We start from the raw sequence: 22,810 nt of genomic DNA, 5'->3' as shown, positions 1-22,810 counted from the left end.
TTTTTATATAAATGTGTGTATTGTCTTGATAATTTTATAAGTGGCAAAATTATTTAGAAGGGCTGCTGCTAGTCGTGTATAAAATAATTTAATACTCCCATATTTGTTATTATTACAATTACTGCAATATATCACCTAACCGCAATTTTCTAAGCAAAATAAGCTGTGAAATAAAAATTAGACTGCTTTAAGTAAAGATACTTTAGCTTATACCTCCTTTAAGAATGCATTTAGATAACTACAATTCAGCCCCCCCCCCCCCCCCATATTAACAGACCATTTAGCCATGATCGACTAGAACCATTGCTGTCTATTACTTCTGCTTTGCCATTAATATTTAAAAAGACGATTTTCCCATACTGTCGTTAATTATATTCCATTTTAACTGGAATACTTGTATTACTATGTTAAAATAGATTTCACTAACTTTATTTTTATTTGAAATGAGATCGAATATTCTAATGTATGTAACTATTCTGAGCATACTATCTTATTTTTTAAACACGGCGATTATGTATTTCAGCGTGTCAGTAATATTATAAAGAAGTTAATTAATAATATCATTGTGCTTTATAGCGCATTTCCGTGCACCAATTCTAACCCTACTTCTATATTTCTGTTATGCCCTGTTATTAATAGCGAGCCAGTCACTAGATTTCCATTAGCTAAGTACGTTGATGACCATTACTGTAGCCTTACTGCTATGATGAGACACTAGCAGCGGATATTATTATTAAGTTTCGTTGCTGGGGACCAATAGTTCTGTTACCAGGTAAATACGTCACTTCCGCCTATTTTTCTGTTCGCTCCTCCCTTCTTCCTGTTCAAAAGTACCATGTGTGCTAAATGTGAAGTGTGATTCTGTGGATATCGTATGTGTTTTTTGTTTATAAGTAGTTATGAGTTGTTCCGGTTCTAATGTTTGTAGTAAGTGAGAAGTACAATCAAGTTGTGAATTTACAGTAATACTTTTAACCTCTGATATGTTGTAGATCTCTATCACCATGGGGAGATTAAGAAAAAGACATAACTGGAAAGCAAGACAGCAGGTACAAACCACCGAGATCAAGACTACTTCAGATCATCAGGAGCATGTGGAAGTTGAATTAGGTGTGTTATTACTGGTAGAATTTACACACACGCGCGTATGTGTGTATATATATATATATATATATATATATATATATAAACTAATAAAGGGATGATAACAAGGGGTTAAACACACAGTTAGCTATATACTAGTAGTCCATTATAGCTAGGCTTACCAGAAGTCCCACTTTTACTGGGATTGTCCCGGTTTGGAGGCGCTGTCCCAGTGTCCCACCCAGTTGTTCATTCTGTTCCAGTAGGGATGCCACCTCCAGGTTTCAAATCATGTGTCCGGCTTTCAGACCGCCTGAAACCCAGACACATTATTCAAAATGACTGGACTGTGACTCTCCAGCATAGTTGGATGCTGGTACTTTGTTATATACAGCCCTGCTTAGCTTAACGTTCGTGTCCTTCAAAGTTTACATTTAGTGATACAGGCTGAGTGAGCAGCATAGGGTTTTTTTAATTTTGTAGTACTACTTGGTTTATTTTTCTAAGAATTTAACATCCCCACCCCCGACCCCTGGTGACATTGCCGGTAATACACCTTTAGGGGAATCATATGGGTATGACTAGGAAGTACAGACAGGAAGGATTTTTGGCCTGGATCTTGCTTTACTTCAGGCAGGATAGCATTTTGGCTGTAATCTTCCTGCATTATGGTATAGAGTAGCCTCTTAAACAGCTTTAGCAGGTACGTGTTTCTTTTTTACTTTCATTCAATGTTGTATTTATGCCTTATCAGTATTTGGCTCTGTTCCTTAATTAGACACACAAAACACATATTACACTGCAGATATTACATTGTGAAATTGATAATTATGAAAGTGATAATTATGCTTGATGTCTGGCATTATTTAGAATCTGAGATTTAGATGATGATTTATTTGCCATGACAACGTAATGGTGTCTTTTTCACTAGGGGGTGGTGTTATGGTCTATTTAAACTGTGTGATTCACTTGTTTGACTGAGGAAGGGTAGAGTATCCACAAAACATTACACACATAAAAGCTACTACTTTAAAAGGACCGGTAATTGCCACGCCCCCTTGACCACACTCCTGACCACACCCCCATTGGCACCGTACCAGGTGGTCCCAGTTTCACCTCTAAAAATTATGGTAAGCCTAATTATAGCTGAACATGGCATGTCAGTGACAGCAAATGCACTTAACTACCATTCACTGGTTGTGTTAAACTCGGGATCATTTGGTTATTGTTTCTCTGGAGATGACTCCTTTTTGTGTGTTGGGAGTGAGCGCTTAGTTCTGATCAAGCAGTAATTGCTCCTTTATGTGTAGTATTTGCAAATCACGAATAACTGAAAAAAAAAGCATTTAGAGTACTTAAAGTGATACTAAACCCATTTTTTTTGATGATTCATATAGAGCAGTGTTTCCCAACCACGGTCCTCAAGTACCTCCAACAGTCCTGGTTTTCATTATAGCTGAACTAGAGCACAGGTGAATTAATGCTCTGATGGATGAGAGCAGGTTAATAACTATGGTTACTGATCAGCTGATATTTCACCTGTGCTCTAGTTCAGCTATACTGAAAACCAGGACTGTTGGGGGTACTTGAGGACCGTGGTTGGGAAACACTGCTCTATCTGAATCTTGAAAGAAAAAAAAATGGGTTTAGTATTATCAGTATGTTGGGAAACACTGAGAGCATGCAACTTTCTAATTTACTCCTGCTATCAATTGTTCTTCATTCTCTTGCTATCTTTATTTGAAAAAGCAGAAATCTATGGTGAGGAGCCAGCCCATTTTTGGTTCAGAACTTGGGTAGAACTTAGTGGCTACATTTAGCCAACCAATCAGCAAGCACTACCCAGGTGCTGAACCAAAAATGGGCCAGCTCTTAAGATTACATTTCTGCTTTTTCAAATAAAGATAGCAAGAAAAATAAATAATATAAGTAAATTAGAAAGTTGCTTAAAATTGCATGCTCTTTCTGAATCGTGAAAGAAAAAAATTTGGGTTTAGTATCACTTTAATTTTAGGTATTATTGGTTTGTCCTTAAAAGGCAACTACAGTAATAAACTTATATAACTATCACTAGTGAAGCTGCAATTCCTTTTTGGTGTTAAATAAGTAGTTAGTGTTGCTTGGGACCCGCAGAGCACTGCTGGCCCAGAGCAGAAACTATTGCTGAACCAATTAGCAGCACTAGTTTCACGACCCAGCTGCGTAGCAAGCATTCCTGATTAGATCAGAAGTAGTTTAACTATGTGTTTCTTACCTATGGCATGGAGAGTCCACAAAACATTCTAATTACTAGTGTGATATTCACTCCTGGCCAGCAGGATGAGGCAAAGAGCACCCCAGCAGAGCTGTTATGTATCACTTATCTTACCCATAACCCCCAGTCATTCTCTTTGCCTTGATCACGGGAGGATGGTTAAGATGGTGTCTAAAGATTTCTTTTAATCCTTTTATGAGTACTTTTCCCTGCAAGCAAGGATTGGGGTCTAGATGTGTCCATGTCAATCTCTTTAGTTAGAGTAATGGTGGCTATTAGCAGTTAGAAGACGGCGAGGTGGTCTTTGCTTAAACTTCTAACATTATTGCTACCCCTATTATAGAAAGCCAAGGTTGGTTACTTTGTTCCTTTTTTTTTTTCTTTTCTATAGGTCCCTGGTAGAAATGGAGAAGCTGCCACATCCTCAGAAAACAGCTCCTGCCTGACAGAGCATGATCCACAGGTAAGTGCTTTCCCTTCTAGGTTTGAAGGTACCGGCACTATAGGGGTTAAATCCTTGTGGAAAGCCTTTGAATCTGTTTTATGGGCACTGCTTATATGTGAAAAGAGGCATCATATTTTATTGGGGCTCAGAGATGGAGAGCGTTGACAGGTGTTGGTTCTACTTTTAACTTGTTGCAATCGCTTTTTAGCTCCGCTTATTTGGCCCAATCACTTTTGCTGTGCTGCTGTCGGTTTTTGCGCCGTTTTTGTTTGGCGCAATTTAAAAAAAGTTTTTTTTTTTTAAATTGAGGTCACATGACCGCTCCTGCACTTCTGGTTTTCGGCTTCTCTGTTAAGATTGGAGTTTGCCGTGTCAAATGTGGTGGTTGCAGTTTCCTCTGTCTACAGTTGCAAGTGGATTTGGGCTGTTCCAGTAACAAGGAGTTGTATTTTGCTACCAGGTGTGTCCGGTTTTCTGTGCTAGTGGGATAGCAACTTATGGAAGGGTAAGACCTCAGCAGAGCTGATGGTTTTAGGTGCTTATTTATGTTTTATTGCTTCATATAAATAAACCTAATTTGGCATTTATAAATGTTATTTGCTAGGAACTAATACCCAATTATGGATACTAATGCAGAAGTTGATTAATTTGAAAAATGCTTATTGTGTTTGGAGGCTAAGATAATTCCTCCTGTACAGTTTTTGCTCTTCATGTTTAAATAAAACTTTAAAGTTTAAAGATAAGATGTCTCTCCCCTGAGCCTCCTGTTTCTCAGGATAGTGTTATCCTAGCTACGCCTCAGCTTTCCCTTCAAGCTTCACATGAAGTGCCCTGCGGTTCCTCTCCCCCTCCTGGGGGTGTTTTTATTTATCTGGGGTTTTCACTGTGCAGATAACTTCTGCTGTTTCTGCAGCTTTATCAGCTTTTCCAAAGGTTTCTGGTAAACGAAAGAGGAAATCTAAACTTATTGATGTTAGTAAGGCTGACTCCGCTAAGGCTGCATTAGTCAGTTTGTCTCAATTATCTGATGAGGATGAATCTTCAGTGGTTTCTGAGGGAGAATTGTCACATTCTGATACTGTAGTGACCAATTCTGCAGATTCAGTGGAGATTAATTTGAGATTTAAGTTAGAACACCTTCGAGTTCTTTTGAAGGAGGTTCTTGCTACTTTGGAAGAATCTGACGCATCTGTTGCGGAGAATCCAAAGCGGTCTAGTAAGCTTAATAGGGTATATGATGTACCCTCATCTGTGGAAGTAGTTCCAGGCCGTATGGAATGGGATAAACCAGGGATTCCTTTTTCCCCATCCCCTGTTTTTAAAATATGTTTCCTGTTGCTAATGCTATTCATTATTCATGGCGCACGGTGCCCAAGGTAGAGGGAGCTATCTCTACTCTGGCTAAGAGAACTACTATTCCTATTGAAGATAGTTGTTCTTTCAAGGATCCCATGGATAAGAAGCTTGAGGCTTTTTTTGAAGAAGTTGTACATTCATCATGGATTACAGTGGCAACCTGTTGCTAGTATTGCTACAGTTGTGGGAGCAACATCTTATTGGTGCAATGACTTATCTAATCTTATCCTAGAAGAGACTACTATAGAGGAAATCCAAGACATGATCAAGACTCTCAAGCTAGCCAATACATTTATTTCTGATGCCAACATGCAAGTTCTAAGGCTGGGTGCTAAGATTTCTGGTTTTACTGTTTTAGCTCGCAGAGCTCTGTGGTTAAAATCTTGGTCTGCAGATGTTACATCCAAGGCCAAGCTTTTATCTCTGCTTTATAAGGGTAAAACCTTGTTTGGACCAGGTCTGGCAGAAATAATTTCTGACATTACAGATGCAAAGGGTTCTTTCCTACCTTAGGATAAAAAGAATAGACATATGGGTTGCCAGAATTCTAATTTTCGTTCCTTTTGTAACTTTAAGGGACAGAAGTCTTCCTCTTCCAAGTCGGATCAATCCAAGTCTTCTTGGAGGTTCAGTCAGCCTTGGAATAGGGGGAAGCAAGCCAAGAAGCCTTCCGTTGATTCTAAATCAACACAAAGGGGCCGTCCCCGATCCTGTGGGGGACAAGCTTTCTTTTTTTCGGCAGGCTTGGATACGAGATATTCCAGATCCTTGGGCCATAGATATAGTATCCCACGGTTCCAGAATAGGATTCAAATCTTGTCCTCCCAGAGGTAGATTCCACCTGTCAAGGTTATCTGTGAATCAGTTAAAGAGAGAGGCCTTCTTAAACTGTGTAAAGGTCCTATCATCACTGGGAGTGATTGTTCCAGTTCCTCTTGAGGAACAGGGTCTAGGATTCTATTCAAATCTATTTCTAGTTTCCAAAAATGAGGGCACTTTTTGTCCCACTCTGGACCTAAAGTGTCTCAACCAATTCTTTCAAGAGGGAGACCATCCGTTCTATTCTTCCTTTGGTCCAAAAGGGTCAGTTTATGATGACCATAGATCTGAAGGACGTGTATCTTCATGTTCCTAGTCACAGGGATCATTACCAGTATCTAAGGTTTGCCTTCCAGGACAAATATTTCCAGTTTCTTGCCCTTCTTTTTGGCCCTGCTACAGCTCCCAGAATTTTTACAAAGGTTCTGGGGACTCCTTTGGCAGTGGTGAGGTACCAGGGTATTGCTGTGGCGCCTTATCTAGACGACATTCTAGTTCAAGCACCATCTTTTCATCTAGCAAAATTTGATACCGAGACGTTGTTGTCTTTTCTACGTTCTCACAGGTGGAAAGTGAATCTGGGAAAGAGTTCCCTTGTTCCAGATACAAGGGTGTTTCTTGGGAACAATCATAGATTCCCTGTCCATGAAGATTTTTCTGATGGACGTCAGAAAATCCAAACTTCATGTTTCTTTCCTCTTTCTTTAGTCTGCTATTCGTTGATCTGTGGCTCAATGCATGGAGGTAATTGGACTGATGGTTGCCTCCATGGACATCATTCCTTTTTGCTTGGTTCCATCTGAGACCTCTGCAACTATGCATGCTCGGTCAATGAAATGGGTACCACTCAGATCTCTCGCAGAAGATACATTTGTATTCCCCCAACAAGTGTCTCACTCTCATGGTGGATTTCACAGGACCATCTGTCTCGGGGCACATGCTTCCTGAGGCCTTCCTGAGTGATTGTGACCACGGATGCCAGCCTGTTAGGCTGGGGAGTCGTTTGGCGTTTCTTAAAAGCACATGGTCTGTGGACTCCAGAGGAGTCGTCTTTTCCAATAAACATTTTGGAGTTGAAAGCAATTTTCTATGCTTTAATAGCTTGGCCTCAACTAGCTTTGGTGAGATTTATCAGTTTTCAGTCGGACAACATCACCTCAGTGGCCTACATCAATCACCAGGGAGGAACTCGAAATTCTTTGGCAATGGAGGTGACTCACATTCTCCAGTGGGCGGAGTCTCACGAATGCCATCTCTCTGTCATCCACATACCAGGGGCGGATTTTCTAAGCAGGCAGACTTTTCATCCCAGAGAGTGCGCTCTCCACCCAGAGGTTTTCACAATAACAACTCTCAGTTGGGGGGGGTTCCGGAGTTGGATCTGATGGCGTCTTGTGAAAATGCCAAGCTTCCAAAGTACGGTTCAAGGCCAAGAGATTCTCAAACCATTCTGGTAGATGCTCTAGTGGTTCCTTGGAGCTTCAATCTAACCATACCTGTTTCCTCCGATTGCGTTGCTTCCATGAGTAATTGCTCGCATCAAACAAGGAGAGAGCTTCTGTGAGTCTAATAGCTCCTACATGGCCTCGCAGGATCTGGTTTGCAGATCTGGGGATAGTGTCATCTCTTCTGCCGTGGAGGTTACCTTTCAGGAAGGACCTTCTACTTCAGGGTCCCTTCATCCAAATCTGGTTGCTCTGAAGCTGACTGCTTGGAGATTGAACGTCTAAGTTTGGCTAGACGTGGCTTCTCTGAGAAATTCATAGATACTATGCTTCAAAAATGAAGCTTCTGTGGCGCAAATCTGTAAGGCGGCCACTTGGTCTTCCATACATACTTTTTCCAAATTTTACAAACTTGATACTTTTGCCTCAGCTTCTTTTGGGAGAAAAATTCTTCAAGCGGTGGTGCCTTCAGTTTAGGTCCACCTGTCTTGTTCTCCCTCCCTATTCATTCTGTGTCCTCTAGCTTGGGTGTTGGTTCCCACTAGTAATTAGAATGTTTCGTGGTCTCTCCATGCCATAGGAAAGAAAACAAAATTTATGCTTACCTAATAAATGTATTTATTTCCAGGCATGGAGAGTCCACGACCCACCCTTATTCTGTTTAAAACTGCATTTTCTTTTTGTATAGTCCTCAGGCACCTCTATACAATTGTGTTATAATTTATTTCTGTTTCCTTCAGCCAAATGACTGAGGGTTATGGGTAAGGATACTTAACAGCTCTGCTGGGGTGCTCTCTGCCTCCTCCTGCTGGCCAGGAGTGAATATCCCACTAGTAATTAGAATTTTTCGTTGACTCTCCATGCCCGGAAATAAATTTATCAGGTAAGCATACATTTTGATTTTACCCCTTTGCTGTTTTTAAGTACATAGGTTTGCAGCATCACTAGTCCTAAAATTACTTGCTCTTACAAATTAGAGAATGTAATGTTATCACTATTATGGCCCTCTAATTTACAGTGTAGTATATGTATCTCTCCATAAACATTTATAGTTACTACACGCCACTCATCCATGTAGCTAGGAGCCAAAGTTGGAAATATCTTCTTTGTGATGCTTTAGAGTTTGATGGTTGGATTCTGTTGCTTAGTTTGTTTATAATACAGTGCTTCACAGGAAAGCCTGATAGTTATAAAAAAGGCCTTAAATGGATATTAAACCCAATTTTTTCACTTATGATTCAGATAGAGCATGCAATTTTAAGCAACTTTCTTATTTACTCCTATTATCAAATTTTCTTTGTTCTCTTAGTATCTGTATTTGAAAAAGAAGGAATGTAAGCTTAGGAGCCAGCCCATTTTTGGTTCAGCTCGCTGGTGGCTACATTTACTAGTCACTCTACTCATATATGTGTGCATACATACATGCATGCATACATACACAAATACATACATACATACATACATACATACATACATACATACACACACACACACACACACACACACACACACACACACACACACACACACACACACATATACACATACATACATATACACATACATACATATACACATACATACACATACATGCATATACATATACACATGCATACATACACACACACACATACACATACACACACACACATATACACATACATGCATACATACATACATACGTTGTAGCAGTTTTTGCTGTCTTTTAACTTTTGAGTAGACTGGTAACTTTTCATTCCAGACTTCATCCACACTTGAATATATTATAAACCAAGGAGCTCTAAAAAATGTTTTACCTGTGTTTCTTGGTTGGATTTTTATATGTATATCTATGTATTGACCCTTTTCTGCCTCCATAAGTGTGCAGCTGGCACCTTTTTTTTTTTTTATACTTTTTTTTTGTTTTTGTTTTTGCAGCCTCTTAAAGGGATACTAAACACAATTTTTTTCATTCATGATTCAGATAGAGCATGCAATTTTAAACAACTTTCTAATTTACTCCTTTTTATCAATTTTTCTTCGTTCACTTGCTATCTTTATTTGAAAAAGTTGGCATCCAAGATAAGGAGCCAGCCTATTTTTGGTTCAGTGCCCTGGACAGCATTTAGCCACCAATCAGCAGAGATAACCCAGGTTGTGAAGCAAAAAAGGGCCGGCATCTAAACTTACATTCTTGCTTTTCAAATAAAGATAGCAAGACAATGAAGAACAATTGATAATAGAAGTAAATTAGAAAGTTGCTTAAAATTGCATGCTCTATCTGAATCATGAGAGATACAATTTGGGTTCAGTGTCCCTGAAATTTGTTTATCAACTGCACGCTTAGATTGTTTGTTTGTTTGTTCATTTTATTAAAATGTATTCACCAAGTCCAGTGTAAGCCGTAACATGACATTCATATTCTAAATCTTTTTCCAATGTAAAATATATATATATATATATATATTTTACATTTTCAGAAGAATTTACTATATAAAAGTGCATGCTCTGCCTTTTTACAGTGTAATATCTGTGTATTACTCTGTTCAGTGTCATAATTGGTTTTAGTGTATAAAATAGTTGATTGTTTCAGGAGCTGAGCAGCTAAAAGGAGTGGATGAAAGCAATGCACTAATCCTACCATCCAAAAAAGCCAAAAGGAAAAAAGTAATTGATTCCGGAACAGGAAAAAAGCCATTAAGTCGAAAGCAGAAGAAGGTGTTGCAAAAGATTTTGGAGCAGAAAGAGAAAAAAAATCAGGTTAGTAAAACGTACTCCCCCCCCCCCCCTTTTTTTTTTGTATAGCCATATTTGAAAAGTAAACTTTTGTTTAGGTTTGGATCATGTCTATAACCCTACCCAATATATTTGATACATGTATGAAGGGCAAAATGTGTTTAGCCATTGACACAGAAAATAAAGAATTCTGGGCACTATACTACATTTTATTACTTAGTAAATTCTTATTTATGTTTTATATATTTATATATATATATATATATATATATATATATATATATATATATATATATATATATATATATATATATATATATATATATATATATATATATATATATATATAATACATCATTCCATGACAGTGTCTTTCAATTGTGTAGGTAACGTACAACTTTGATTTACCCAGCGTATAGCTAATATTTTATTATGCAGATATAGTAAAGTAGTCTACCATAATGTATGTTTGTTTATTTTCTAGCGATCTGACATTCTAAGTAAACTTAGCGAAGTTCAGGCTTCCGAGAAGGAGCTGAGTCTACTTTATACCACATCCAAAATTGGCACTGGTGAGCGTTTGTACAGTAGTAAAAGGTAAGTCATGCCTGTGTAGGTTTAGTAGCGAGAAGTACAATATAGTTTTAATTACAAGCTTTAAATGTTTTGCTTTTTAAACTTGTTTAAGTTTGATATCTCCTGGCTATTTTTGTGAAGATTAACATCTTAAAAGCAAAATACTTTGGGTGTGGTTATGTAACTCTTGATATGCACCTAAGGGCTTCCATGAGCCTCTACTCAAATAAGTGCACATTTATTCATGCCAGATGATCACTATTACTGCAGTGATCACCTGGCTATTAAACCTATACAGGGTCTTTTTTAACCCCTTAATGACAACTGACGTACCAGGTACGTCATGCATTAACTAACAGTTAATGACAATGGACGTACCTGGTACGTCAGTTGTCTAAGAGAGTGCTGGAAGCGATCGCAATCGCTTCCAGCAGCTCTCAGGGTATTGCAGTGATGCCTCCATATGGAGGCATCCTGCAATACCATTTAGAAGACTCCGATGCAGAGAGAGCCACTCTGTGGCCCTCTCTGCACCGGTAGCGATGGTGCCGGTTCGTTGGTGGGTGGGAGCGTAACAGGGAGGCAGGTGGGCGGCCCATCGCTACCCGGCATCCGGTTCCTTGAAGTGCAATGTGCACGCCGGGTGCCGGGAGCGTGCGGGGTGCGCGATCGCGCATTAGCTGGCACTGACACTGACACCAATGAGGAGGGAAGAGGGGGGGGGAAATATTTTTTTAAAAAATAATATAAAAGGATCTGGGAGGGGGAGGGGGATAGGGGTATTGTGGGGGGCTGCTACACTACAGAAAAAATAAAAAAAAGCAAAAGAACAAAAAACACTTGTTTTTGGGGCAAATTGGGTACTGGCAGACAGCTGCCAGTACCCAAGATGGCCGCAATTAGATAGGGGAGAGGGTTAGAGAGCTGGGGGGGGGGGGAAATCATGGAGGTTGGGGCTAAGGCAGGAGTCCATCACAGCTAAAATATTTTATTTTTTTTTATAAAAAAAACAAAAAACTCCTTTTATTTAGTACTGGCAGACTTTCTGCCAGTACTTAAGATGGCGGGGACATTTGTGGGGTGGGGGAGGGAAGAGAGCTGTTTGGGAGGGATCAGGGGGTGGGATGTGTCAGGTGGGAGGCTGATCTCTACCCTAAAGCTAAAATTAACCCTGCAAGCTCCCTACAACCTACCTAATTAACCCCTTCACTGCTGGGCATAATTTACGTGTGGTGCGCAGCAGCATTTAGCGGCCTTCTAATTACCAAAAATCAGTGCCAAAGCCATATAAGTCCGCTATTTCTGAACAAAGGGGATCCCAAAGAAGCTTTTACAACAATTTGTGCCATAATAGCACAAGCTGTTTGTAAATAATTTCAGTGAGAAACCTAAAATTGTGAAAAATGTAAAGTTTTTTTTTTTTATTTGCTCGCATTTGGCGGTGAAATGGTGGCATAAAATATACCAAAATGTGCCTAGATCAATACTTTGGGTTGTCTTATAACAAAAAATATATACATGTCAAGGGATATTCAGGTATTCCTGACAGATATCAGGGTTCCAATGTAACTAGCGCTAATTTTGAAAAAAAGTGGTTTGGAAATAGCGAAGTGCTACTTATATTTATGGCCCTATAACTTGCAAAAAAAGCTAAGAACATGTAAACATTGGGTATTTCTAAACTCAGGACAAAATTTAGAAACTATTTAGCATGGGTGTTTTTTGGTGATTGTAGATGTGTAACAGATTTTGGGGGTCAAAGTTAGAAAAAGTGTGTTTTTTTCCATTTTTTCCTCATATTTTATTATTTTTTTTGTAGTAAATTATAAGACATCATGAAAATAATGGTATCTTTAGAAAGTCCATTTAATGGCGAGAAAAACGGTATATAATATGTGGGGGTACAGTAAATGAGTAAGAGGAAAATTACAGCTAAACACAAACACAGCAGAAATGTAAAAATAGCCATTGTCATTAAGGGTAAGAAAATTGAAAAATGGTCCGGTCATTAAGGGGTTAAAGTGGGGCTTGGAGGTCTCTATGCATTATATGGGTTGTTATGAAAAAGTAGTTTGTAAAGTTAATTTTAGCTTAATGTAGAGATTACCCTCCCACCTGACATCTCCCACCCCCTTATCCCTTCCAAACAGCTCTCTTCCCTCCCTCCCTCATCCCCCCTTGTCACCACTATCTTGGGTACTGGCAGACAGTCTGCCAGTATGCATTTTAGGGATAGTATGTGTCTATGTGTAAAATTAAAAACAAAACTAAAAAAAATAATAATAATAAAAAAAAAAAATATATATATATATATATGTATCAGGGTATGCTGAGCAAAGTACCCTGCCTCGTAGTACTTACGTCCTATAGTCTTCAGGGTTAAAATGTTAAATAAGTAGAGTTATAATTTTGCCATTTAATGTATGATTAGCTCCACTATCATTTTATTAAACTGTAGTTGAGATTCAACGATAGTAAATAGTAAATTATATGATAGACATGATGATGTATTCAAAGCAAAGATTAGCCTTAGAATAATTTGTAGATATATTTTTTGCAATTAAATTAATTGTTTTAAATATTGCAGATATAGGTGTAAAAGATTTAGTTTCTATAAAGTATTAGGTACCTTAATGGTTAAGCTTGTTTTCCCCTTATCTATCTTTCCTTGCAATAGCAAAGACGATGCAAACAGCCTTGTAAACCCTGTTAGATATTTACTTGAACAACCTTATGTTCCATATAGCCTTGTTTGCAAATTTTTATTGTATGTTTTATTCTTACTCTTGAATCCTTTCAAGACCGCTTTATGTGTGGGATTTATTTTTGTTAGTGCCACAATAGAAATTATAAAAAAAAAAAAGTAGGGTTTCTGAACAAATGGTCTTCGGTGAAATGAAACAGAGACGTAAATTACAGTAACTGAGCCCCTGGCTCTTACAGCTATGATTTTAAGTAAGAAATTGTTACTTCTTATGCTCCAGATATAGCAATACTAAACACTGAGTATGATTAAATTGTCACAAAAAAAGTTCATGCCTGGTTTTTCCATCTTAGCCCTGCAATATGTGCTGCATAAGAGATGCTGTTCTGATATAAAAGTGGTATTAAATATTAAAAAATGTTAAAATCTATAAAAATACATATGTCCCATAACCTTGAAATATAAAATCAGAAAAAAATGTAATCAATAATTCCATATGTTTTACAATTCAATATGGGAGAAATTGGAACAATATGCTGAGATGGATGTAAATATATTTAAGCTATGGGAAAGTTGAGTATACAATAAAGACAAGGAAGTGTTGCATTAAAGGGACAGTCAACACCAGAATTTTTGTGTTTTAAAAAGATAGATAATCCCTTTATTACGCATTTCCCAGTTTTGCATAACCAACACAGTTATAATAATATACTTTTAACCTCTGTGATTATCTTGTATCTAAGCCTCTGCAAACTGCCCCTTTTTTTAGTTCTTTTGACAGACTTGCAGTCTAGCCAATCAGTGCCTGCTCCCAGATAACTTCACGCGCACGAGCACAGTGTTATCTATATGAAATATGTGAACTAACACCCTCTAGTGGTTAAAAACTGTTAAAATGCAATCTGAAAGAGGTGGGCTTCAAGGTCTAAGAAATTAGCATATGAACCTCCTAGGTTAAGCTTTCAACTAAGAATACCAAGAGAACAAAGCAAAATTGGTGATAAAAGTAAATTGGAAAATTATTTAAAATTACATGCTCTCTGAATCATGAAAGTTTATTTTGGCCTAGACTGTCCCTTTAAAGCTAGCTCCTCTGTTTTGTGACCTTTTTAAACAGCTTATTACATTACAACATGTTCATTTGAAAATTATTTTGTCTTTACATACCTTAATACCGTATATAAATTCTGCATGGCAAAATAAGCCATGTTAATATTTAGAGTTGTTATGAGGGTATGCTCTAGGAGGAATACATTGTTGTTGATTTTTTTTTTTTTGGGATATTACATTAGGCATTGAGAATTTACTGTCTTCTGTACTAATTGACCCCAATTATGCTTCTCTTTAGGACTCTAGATGAGGTTGACGGCTCCTTGCAAGGACGAATCAGCAGCATCAGTGGTGCAAACAAGAAACGCAGGAGAAAAAACAATGTAGAGCAGGAGGAGGAGGCAGAAGAGTCAGACTTTTCAGAAACTTTTATCAGCTCTGGAGATGATGATGATCCAGTAGAAACAGATAGTGTAATACAGGAAAAAGATCTAGAGAGCAGCAGTACTATAGAAAAGCTTAAAGGTCCTAGTACATCAGAGCCTACTCAGGCAGAACCCAAGGAAAACTCATTACAAGAGAAAACAACTCGGAAGCCAAAGGCACCACCATCAGAACCTGCTGTATTTATCCCTGTGGACCGATCTCCAGAAATTCAGGTTGTTGCCCTGTCTTTTTTGCCCCTTTTTTATTTAATGTATGACAATATTGTTATAAGCTGTGTCACTGGAGGTCTGTGACATACTATCTTAACCCCTTAATGACCGGACAATTTTTCAATTTTCTTACCCTTAATGACAATGGCTATTTTTACATTTCTGCAGTGTTTGCGTTTAGCTGTAATTTTCCTCTTACTCGTTTACTGTACCCACACATATTATATACCGTTTTTTCTCGTCATTAAATGGACTTTCTAAAGATACCATTATTTTCATCATATCTTATAATTTACTAAAAAAAAAAGATAAAATATGAGGAAAAAATGGAAAAAAACACACTTTTTCTAACTTTGACCCCCAAAATCTGTTACACATCTACAATCACCAAAAAACACCCATGCTAAATAGTTTATAAATTTTGTCCTGAGTTTAGAAATACCCAATGTTTACACGTTCTTTACTTTTTTTTGCAATTTATGGGGCAATAAATACAAGTAGCACTTTGCTATTTCCAAACCACTTTTTTTCAAAATGGGCGCTAGTTACTTTGGAACCCTGATATCTGTCAGGAATACCTGAATATCCCTTGACATGTATATATTTTGTTTTAGAAGACATCCCAAAGTATTGATCTAGGCCCATTTTGGTATATTTCATGCCACCATTTCACCGCCAAATGCGATAAAAAAAAAAAAAAGTTCACTTTTTCACAAATTTTGTCAAAAACTTTAGGTTTCCCACTGAAATTATTTACAAACAGCTTCTGCAATTATGGCACAAATGGTTGTAAATGCTTCTCTGGGATCCCCTTTTTCAGAAATAACACTCATATGGCTTTGTGGTTGCTTTTTGGTAATTAGAAGGCCGCTAAATGCCGCTGCGCACCACACGTGAATTATGCCCAGCAGTGAAGGGGTTAAATTAGGTAGCTTGTAGGGAGCTTGCAGGGTTAATTTTAGAGATCAGCCTCCCACCTGACACATCCCACCCCCTGATCCCTCCCAAACAGCTCTCTTCCCTCCCCCACCCCACAAATGTCCCCGCCATCTTAAGTACTGGCAGAAAGTCTGCCAGTACTAAATAAAAGAGTTTTTTTTTTTTTTTTAAATAAAAATTATAAAATATTTTAGTTGTGATGGACCCCTGCCTTAGCACCAACCTCCCTGATCCCCCCCTCCAGCTCTCTAACCCTCTCCCCTACCTAATTACCGCCATCTTGGGTACTGGCAGCTGTCTGCCAGTACCCAGTTTGGCCCCACAAACCAAACTATTTAAATTTTATTTATAACTTTTATTTGTATATTTAATTATTTCTGTAGTGTAGCAGCCCCCCCACAATTTTTTAACTTTTTTTTTTTTTAACTTTTTTCTTTAAACTTTTTTAAACTTTTTTTTTTTTACTTTTTTTTTTTTTAACTTTTTTTTTCCCCCCTTCCTTCATTGGTGTCAGTGTGGCTAATGCACGCTCCCTCCTCCCACCGGACAAAGGCACCATCACTACCGGTGCAGAGAGGGCCACAGAGTGGCTCTCTCTGTATCGGAGGCTTGTAAAGGGGTATTGCAGGATGCCTCCATATCGAGGCATCACTGCAATACCCTCAGAGCTGCTGGAAGTGATTGTGATCACTTCCAGCACTCTGTTAGACAACTGACGTACCAGGTACGTCCATTGTCATTAACTGCTTGTTAATGCATGACGTACCTGGTACGTCAGTTGTCATTAAGGGGTTAAAGAAACACTGAACCCAAATTATTTCTTTTGTGATTCAGACAGAGCATGAAATTTTAAGCAACTTTCTAATATACTCCTATTATCAAATTTTCTTCATTCTCTTGGTATCTTTATTTGAAATGTAAGAATGTAAGTTTAGATGCCGGCCCATTTTTGGTCAACAACCTGGGTTGTTCTTGCTGATTGGTGGATAAATTCATCCACCAATAAAAAATCTGCTGTCCAGAGTTCTGTACCCAAAAAAAGCTTAGATGCCTTTTTCAAATAAAGATAGCAAGAGAACCAAGAAAAATTGATAATAGGAGTAAATTAGAAAGTTGCTTAAAATTGCCTGCTCTATCTGAATCACGGAAGCAAAAATTTGGCTTCAGTGTCCCTTTAAGCAATGTTTCATTGTATGTGTATATGGCTTCAATGCCACCAAAGGACTTTGTGAAATGTGCAACCCACTTTCCTCATTCAGAAAAAGAACCAAGTATGGTGTGAATACCTGTAATGCTAAAGATTTGCTGTGGGTAGTTTGTGTCTGTTGGACATGTCACTAAATGTCATCTTGAAAAGGGTGAAGAAGATGATATTGGCAGAAAGGGAAAAAAATATTTTCAGCCTGAAGAGGAACTCCCTTTTGAACGATTTATAGGGAGTCCATATAGTCCTAGGCACAAAGATTTGTCACCTGATCAGACATATTCTCATAGGTTAGAAGTATGTATGTGGCAGGGCTAGATCTGAGATTTACGATTTAGAAGGCTCTTAATCAGAAAACCTGTTTTGGAATAAAGTCTAAAGGATCTTACCAGTTTAGTGGAGAGCATATTGTATTTTATTGGCTACATGATCTTTAACCCCTTGGGTGCCCATGATGACCCATCATCATCATCATCATGCACATCCACTACCTTGTGTGTATGATGACCATATCTGTTCATCCTGGGGGTCCCCACGCACTGCAGATGGTGGGGGGGGGGGGGAAGACTGCTGTTACCATCTCTGTCTCGTTCTTGCAGGCCCTTTTTTAAATGTCACAAGGGGGTGCGAACTTCCTGCTAATGCAGGAAGTTATGGAGACTGAGCTAAGGGAGCTGATGGAAACCAGTATTTCAGCCCCCAGGCCACTTACAGGGACTGTTGACACCTGAAAGAGGACAGTCTGCTTTTTCAAATGTGGGATTGCCTGCACTTTAACATGGTAGAGGCTCTTAACAGATCATCATTCACCCTCCATATTCGTGATAGAGGAACATTGATTCCTCATTTGAAAGATGCAAGTCTTCCCTTTCAAATGAGTGGTCACTTGTCCCTCTGGTACAAACAGGGGGAGATAGGGGCTCTGTTAGAGAACACTCTCTCAGTTCAAACTGTAACTGCTTTTTCTAGGTTATTACCATTTTTCAGTGGTCACCTGCATTTTATTTAGACTTGAGTCCTCACTTAAAAGAGAGGAGTCAATTCAAATTAGGGGTTGCATGCGCTTGTAAGATGCCAATCATCATTCCTAAAGTAGCAATAGCCTGCACTTAAAATTGCTGTTGAACTTGAGTGGGAGGGGAGCTCAGAGGCCCTATCCCCACCTCTGTTTGTGTTAGAATAACAAGTGACCATCTAATTTAAGAGGGGAGACTGCTTTTTCATATGAAGTCACTTGTTCCTTTAGCACAAACTGATTTTATACTAAAATTTATGTTCTAAAAATGTTAGGTTTGTTAGAAAAACAAGGTATCATTTGTGGGAACCTCACAGAAAAAAAAATGAAATGTATGTGTAAATGCAATGAAGTCCAAACACCTTTAAAAAGCTGCAGGGGATGTGAAAATGGGTAAGCTGTGAAAGGGTTAATAGTCCTTTTATTTATCAGGCAGACAAATAGTTTGCAAACAGTTCATGGTTTGCGTTTTTAAGGACTAGATTCTGTATAGATCAGATGTTTGCTTGGATAAATAACTGCCACACTCTTGTTTCACAGTACAGTTTTGTGAAACCTAGAAAAAAGTATTTACAGAATGTTTGGAAGTTTTGTGTAACATTGTAGATGAGGTTGAAAGAAGATAGAAGTCTACACACCATCTTCAGCTCTCTGAGCTTGAATAGTGGTACACATGCCCTCACAGGATATGTGCGTATGCTGCTGAAAAACAGCAATAACTTTTTACTAGAAGCGTTTTTGCTAATGGGAGTGTATATTTAGAAAATACTTCTATTTAAAATTCAAATGCATTTATGCACATGCAAGTTATGATCTTTCTATCCCTTTAAAGCTCGTTTCCTCTAGGTTTAAAGTGTGACCTCTTGTCACAAGCAATTGCCTTAATAAGAGTAAGTAGTAAGCATGTGCATTAGGATAATTCTTGATGATTTGAATGGGAAGAAGATGGCCACTCTCTGCATTCGGCTCTTTTCGGAGCCGCCAGATTTCTTCTTGTGAAAGTGCAGCTCACTAAGATCTGGATTTGCACAGGACTTTCACAAGAAAGAACCCGGCTCTGAAAAGAACCAAATGCAGCGAGCGGACACTTTCTGCATTTGTATCACCACGAATGATTCTAATGTTAATCCCTAATAAGCAGAACCAATTTGGCTAACCTATTCTCATGGTCTAAAGCCTCCATTCCCCTTATTAGTTTTGTGGCCCTTGTCTGAACTTTCTCTAATTTTGCAATGTCTTTTTTTTATAATTGTTTCCCAGAACTGCAATCCATACTCAAGGTGAGGACTTATCATCTTTTGCGTCTATACCTCTTTTAATACATCCTAGTATTCTATAATGGACTCATGGTTATTCTGAAAATTCTGCCTTTTTTTTTTTTGTCCTAAAACTCAAGCTGACATTTTATCTAGTAATGGACACGTTTTTACACCGAAGACTGTTTATTTGATTATTTGTATAAGTTTTATTATACTTATTATTTGAAAAAATAAATGTACAATAAATTCAGAGTGAAATAAATAACATAAATGTGAAACAAAATAGAGACTCAAAGTTCATTCAATAATGGAAGGATATATCCGTTCCTGTAGGGATCTCCTAAGACTGTACTCTTCAATGTATTCCTCAAAGGAAAGAAGACAAAATATAGTGTAATTCTGTCAGGCAACTATGAACACTTGTGGATAAGGACAAATGATTACTCACATTTGGTGGAGCTAATGCAAGCTCATGTAATGCGCACACCTACTTTATACTAGTAGGCAAACAATATCTCGCACTGGCAATAGTATAAAAGACAATTTATTTAAAATAATAAACCGTCACAAATGCTTAATGAACATCAATCTTTAAGGGCTCTAAAGACCAATAAACAAAGTGTAACAGTCCAGAGTTAACCACAAATCCGAATGGAAGGCAGACGCCAAACCGCTCACCAACCGCAGCCTTGTACCGGTAAGGTATCACTCCGCCCCTTGCGTCACTAGCACGTTTTGACGTATGTGTAGGATAAAAGTTCTGACGTACGTTTTGCTGTATTACTTGCAGCTTTCTCAAGGAATAGGCTTGAGAAAGCTGGAAGTATTACAGCGAAACATACGTCGGAACTTTTATCTTACACATATGTCAAAATGTGCTAGTGACGCCAGGGGTGGAGTGATACTTTACCGGTACAAGGCTGCGATTGGTGAGCGGTTTGGCTTCTGCCTTCCATCCGTATCCATCCGGATTTGTAGTTAACTCTGGACTGTTATACTTTGTTTATTGGTCTTTAGAACCCTTAAAGATTGGTGTTGATTAAGCATTTGTGACGGTTTTATGTTTTTAATAAATTATCTTTTATACTATTTCCAGTGTGAGATACTGTTTGCCTACCAGTATAAAGTAGGTGTGCGCATTACATGAGCTGGCATTAGCTTCGCCAAATGTGAGTAATCATTTTTCCTTATCCACAAGTGTTCATAGTTGCCTGACAGAATTACACTATTTTGTCTTCTTTCCTTTGAGGAATACATTGAACTTTGAGTCTCTATTGTGTTTCACATTTATTATTACTTCTAATTTACATTTTGTTTGTTTATCTCAATTTAAGGAGGCTAGATTAAAACTTCCTATCCTCGGTGAAGAACAAGTTATCATGGAAGCCATAAATGAAAATCCAGTGGTAGTTTTATGTGGAGAGACTGGCAGTGGTAAAACCACTCAGGTGCCACAGTTTTTATACGAAGCTGGTTATGGAAGGTACGTGTATTTCAATAGCTTATGAGTTTCTATAAAAACTATTATTTTTTTTGCTGTACTAAATTATTTATTTAAATTGTTTGTACAATAACACTTTGCCTTGATGAAGCTTTTATGTGTAAAAAGTATTTAATTGCTGTATAAATAGACAGGTCACAATAATAATTTTTATAACATGCTTAGTCACTTAAATGGTACAAATAGCATAAAAATTACATGCTTTGTGTTAGAGCATGCAAATTTAGCACTAGCACCCCTGCAACTATGTGTTTAACCCTCACAAAGGGGTTACTAACATAGTTTAAAGCTCCGCTTTATCTATTTGTTTAACCTCTTTGTGAGGGGGGTTAAACAAAGAGTTGAAGGGTCACTAGTGCTACAATTTGTGTTTTCTAACAAATAGGATAATGTTATTTTTCCACTATAATGGTGCTTTACGGCTAGAATAAGAGTGGAGAGCTATTTAGCGCTCACGTGTTAATTTTGCTAGAAGAAGGCTTTTTGCACACCTATTACAAGATGAAAGTAAAGTTTTTGCACAAGCGCTAACCTGACGTGTGGAAAAAGCTAAACTTCGAATATCTCATCTGCCTTAATGTGTTCCCCCGTAGACTTCAATGGAGCATGAAAAGTGGAAAAAAAAACCACCCTTGTGTGCTAACTTGATCGTGTTTTCTCAAGTACGCTTACTCGACATGAATTCTAATGTTCTTCACATAGCAGACTTTTCTATTTATTCTAAATCAATAACATTTGTTGCATAGGAAATTAGCACTTCTAGGCAAGTATCCCCGCTTGCTTTTACCCAGGAAAACTCCATATACATTGTTACCAATGCACAAGAGGATTCTGGGTAAGATATGCAAATTAGATATTCAACATCTCAGATTTTTTGCTTCATATTGTGTTAACACACAGCGATTCCCTAATAGGGAGAGTGCAGCAAATACAGAAATCACTGCTAGACAGCCTGTTTTGTTCTTCTTGGAACTCATCAGTAGCAGATAAGTCTTAGATTAAGATCCTCCATGTCACAAAAGTAAATCAATAAAAATTGTTGCATAGGAAATTAGCATTAAACTACCAGACCAGAGCGGGAGCGAGCTAGCTAGATTGTTTGATGGCGCTAGCTGTGAATAGACAGCGTGCTTCTGGAAAAAAATCACCGGCTCAGTAGAGTAAGGAGCGGCGTTCTGTAAAAGTAATTTTCCTACATAAATAGCTCTGAAGTAATTTGTTTTATAAAGCTAGCACTAAGCTGACATGCACTGACATGCCCTGGTTCCGGTGGAGGAGGAGCAAGCATGTGCTGCTGAGCTCCCTGCTCCAGTCCTGCAGCTGCTGGCGGTTATCTTCGCGCCATACCCTAATCTTTGGGGTAGCTACTAGGATAGCTTGAGGCATCGCTTCTGGAACCACAACAGCGAAAAACTTAATCTCGCTGTCACAGCAAAACAAGTCAAGTAAGAGGCGAAGAAGAGAAGCGAAACCCCCAAACTAAAGAACTGCTCCTAAAATTGACACTTGTAATTAACTTACAAGAGACTCTGAACAACGATACAATTTATACCAGCTTATCCATTTGGTCAGGGAAGATGAGTGGAGAATAAGCTGAGAGAACCCCTTGGAATTTCTAAAGATTCTCCTGATCCCCCCCCCGGGAGAGACAGGCTTATACCTACAAGTCCCACTGAATACGGCTCCAAGAGAAGATCTTACTGGTGCTGGATGAATCCTACCTCCCACTGTTTGCCGCGACTCACGTCATTTTGCCCGGGTCTATACCCGCTTAACACACGCTGTCCTC

At 38.3% G+C, this 22,810-nt stretch overlaps 1 protein-coding gene across 1 annotated transcript in view; it reads left to right on the top strand.

The window, feature by feature from the left end:
- The first annotated feature begins 789 nt into the window (after positions 1-789).
- Positions 790-22,810, top strand: part of DHX37 (DEAH-box helicase 37) — a 324,396-nt gene continuing 302,375 nt past the window's right edge. The window contains exons 1-6 of the mRNA XM_053701847.1: positions 790-872; positions 993-1,110; positions 9,975-10,141; positions 10,602-10,714; positions 14,746-15,106; positions 20,855-21,003. Coding sequence (XP_053557822.1) covers positions 1,005-1,110; positions 9,975-10,141; positions 10,602-10,714; positions 14,746-15,106; positions 20,855-21,003 — 896 coding nt within the window. The 5' untranslated portion in view covers positions 790-872; positions 993-1,004. The remainder of the gene's footprint in view (positions 873-992; positions 1,111-9,974; positions 10,142-10,601; positions 10,715-14,745; positions 15,107-20,854; positions 21,004-22,810) is intronic.

The sequence above is a fragment of the Bombina bombina genome, chromosome 2 (assembly GCF_027579735.1).
Source record: "Bombina bombina isolate aBomBom1 chromosome 2, aBomBom1.pri, whole genome shotgun sequence".
Lineage (NCBI taxonomy): Eukaryota > Metazoa > Chordata > Amphibia > Anura > Bombinatoridae > Bombina > Bombina bombina.
Note: the sequence above shows the minus strand (reverse complement) of the source record. Positions and strands in the feature narration are given on the sequence as shown.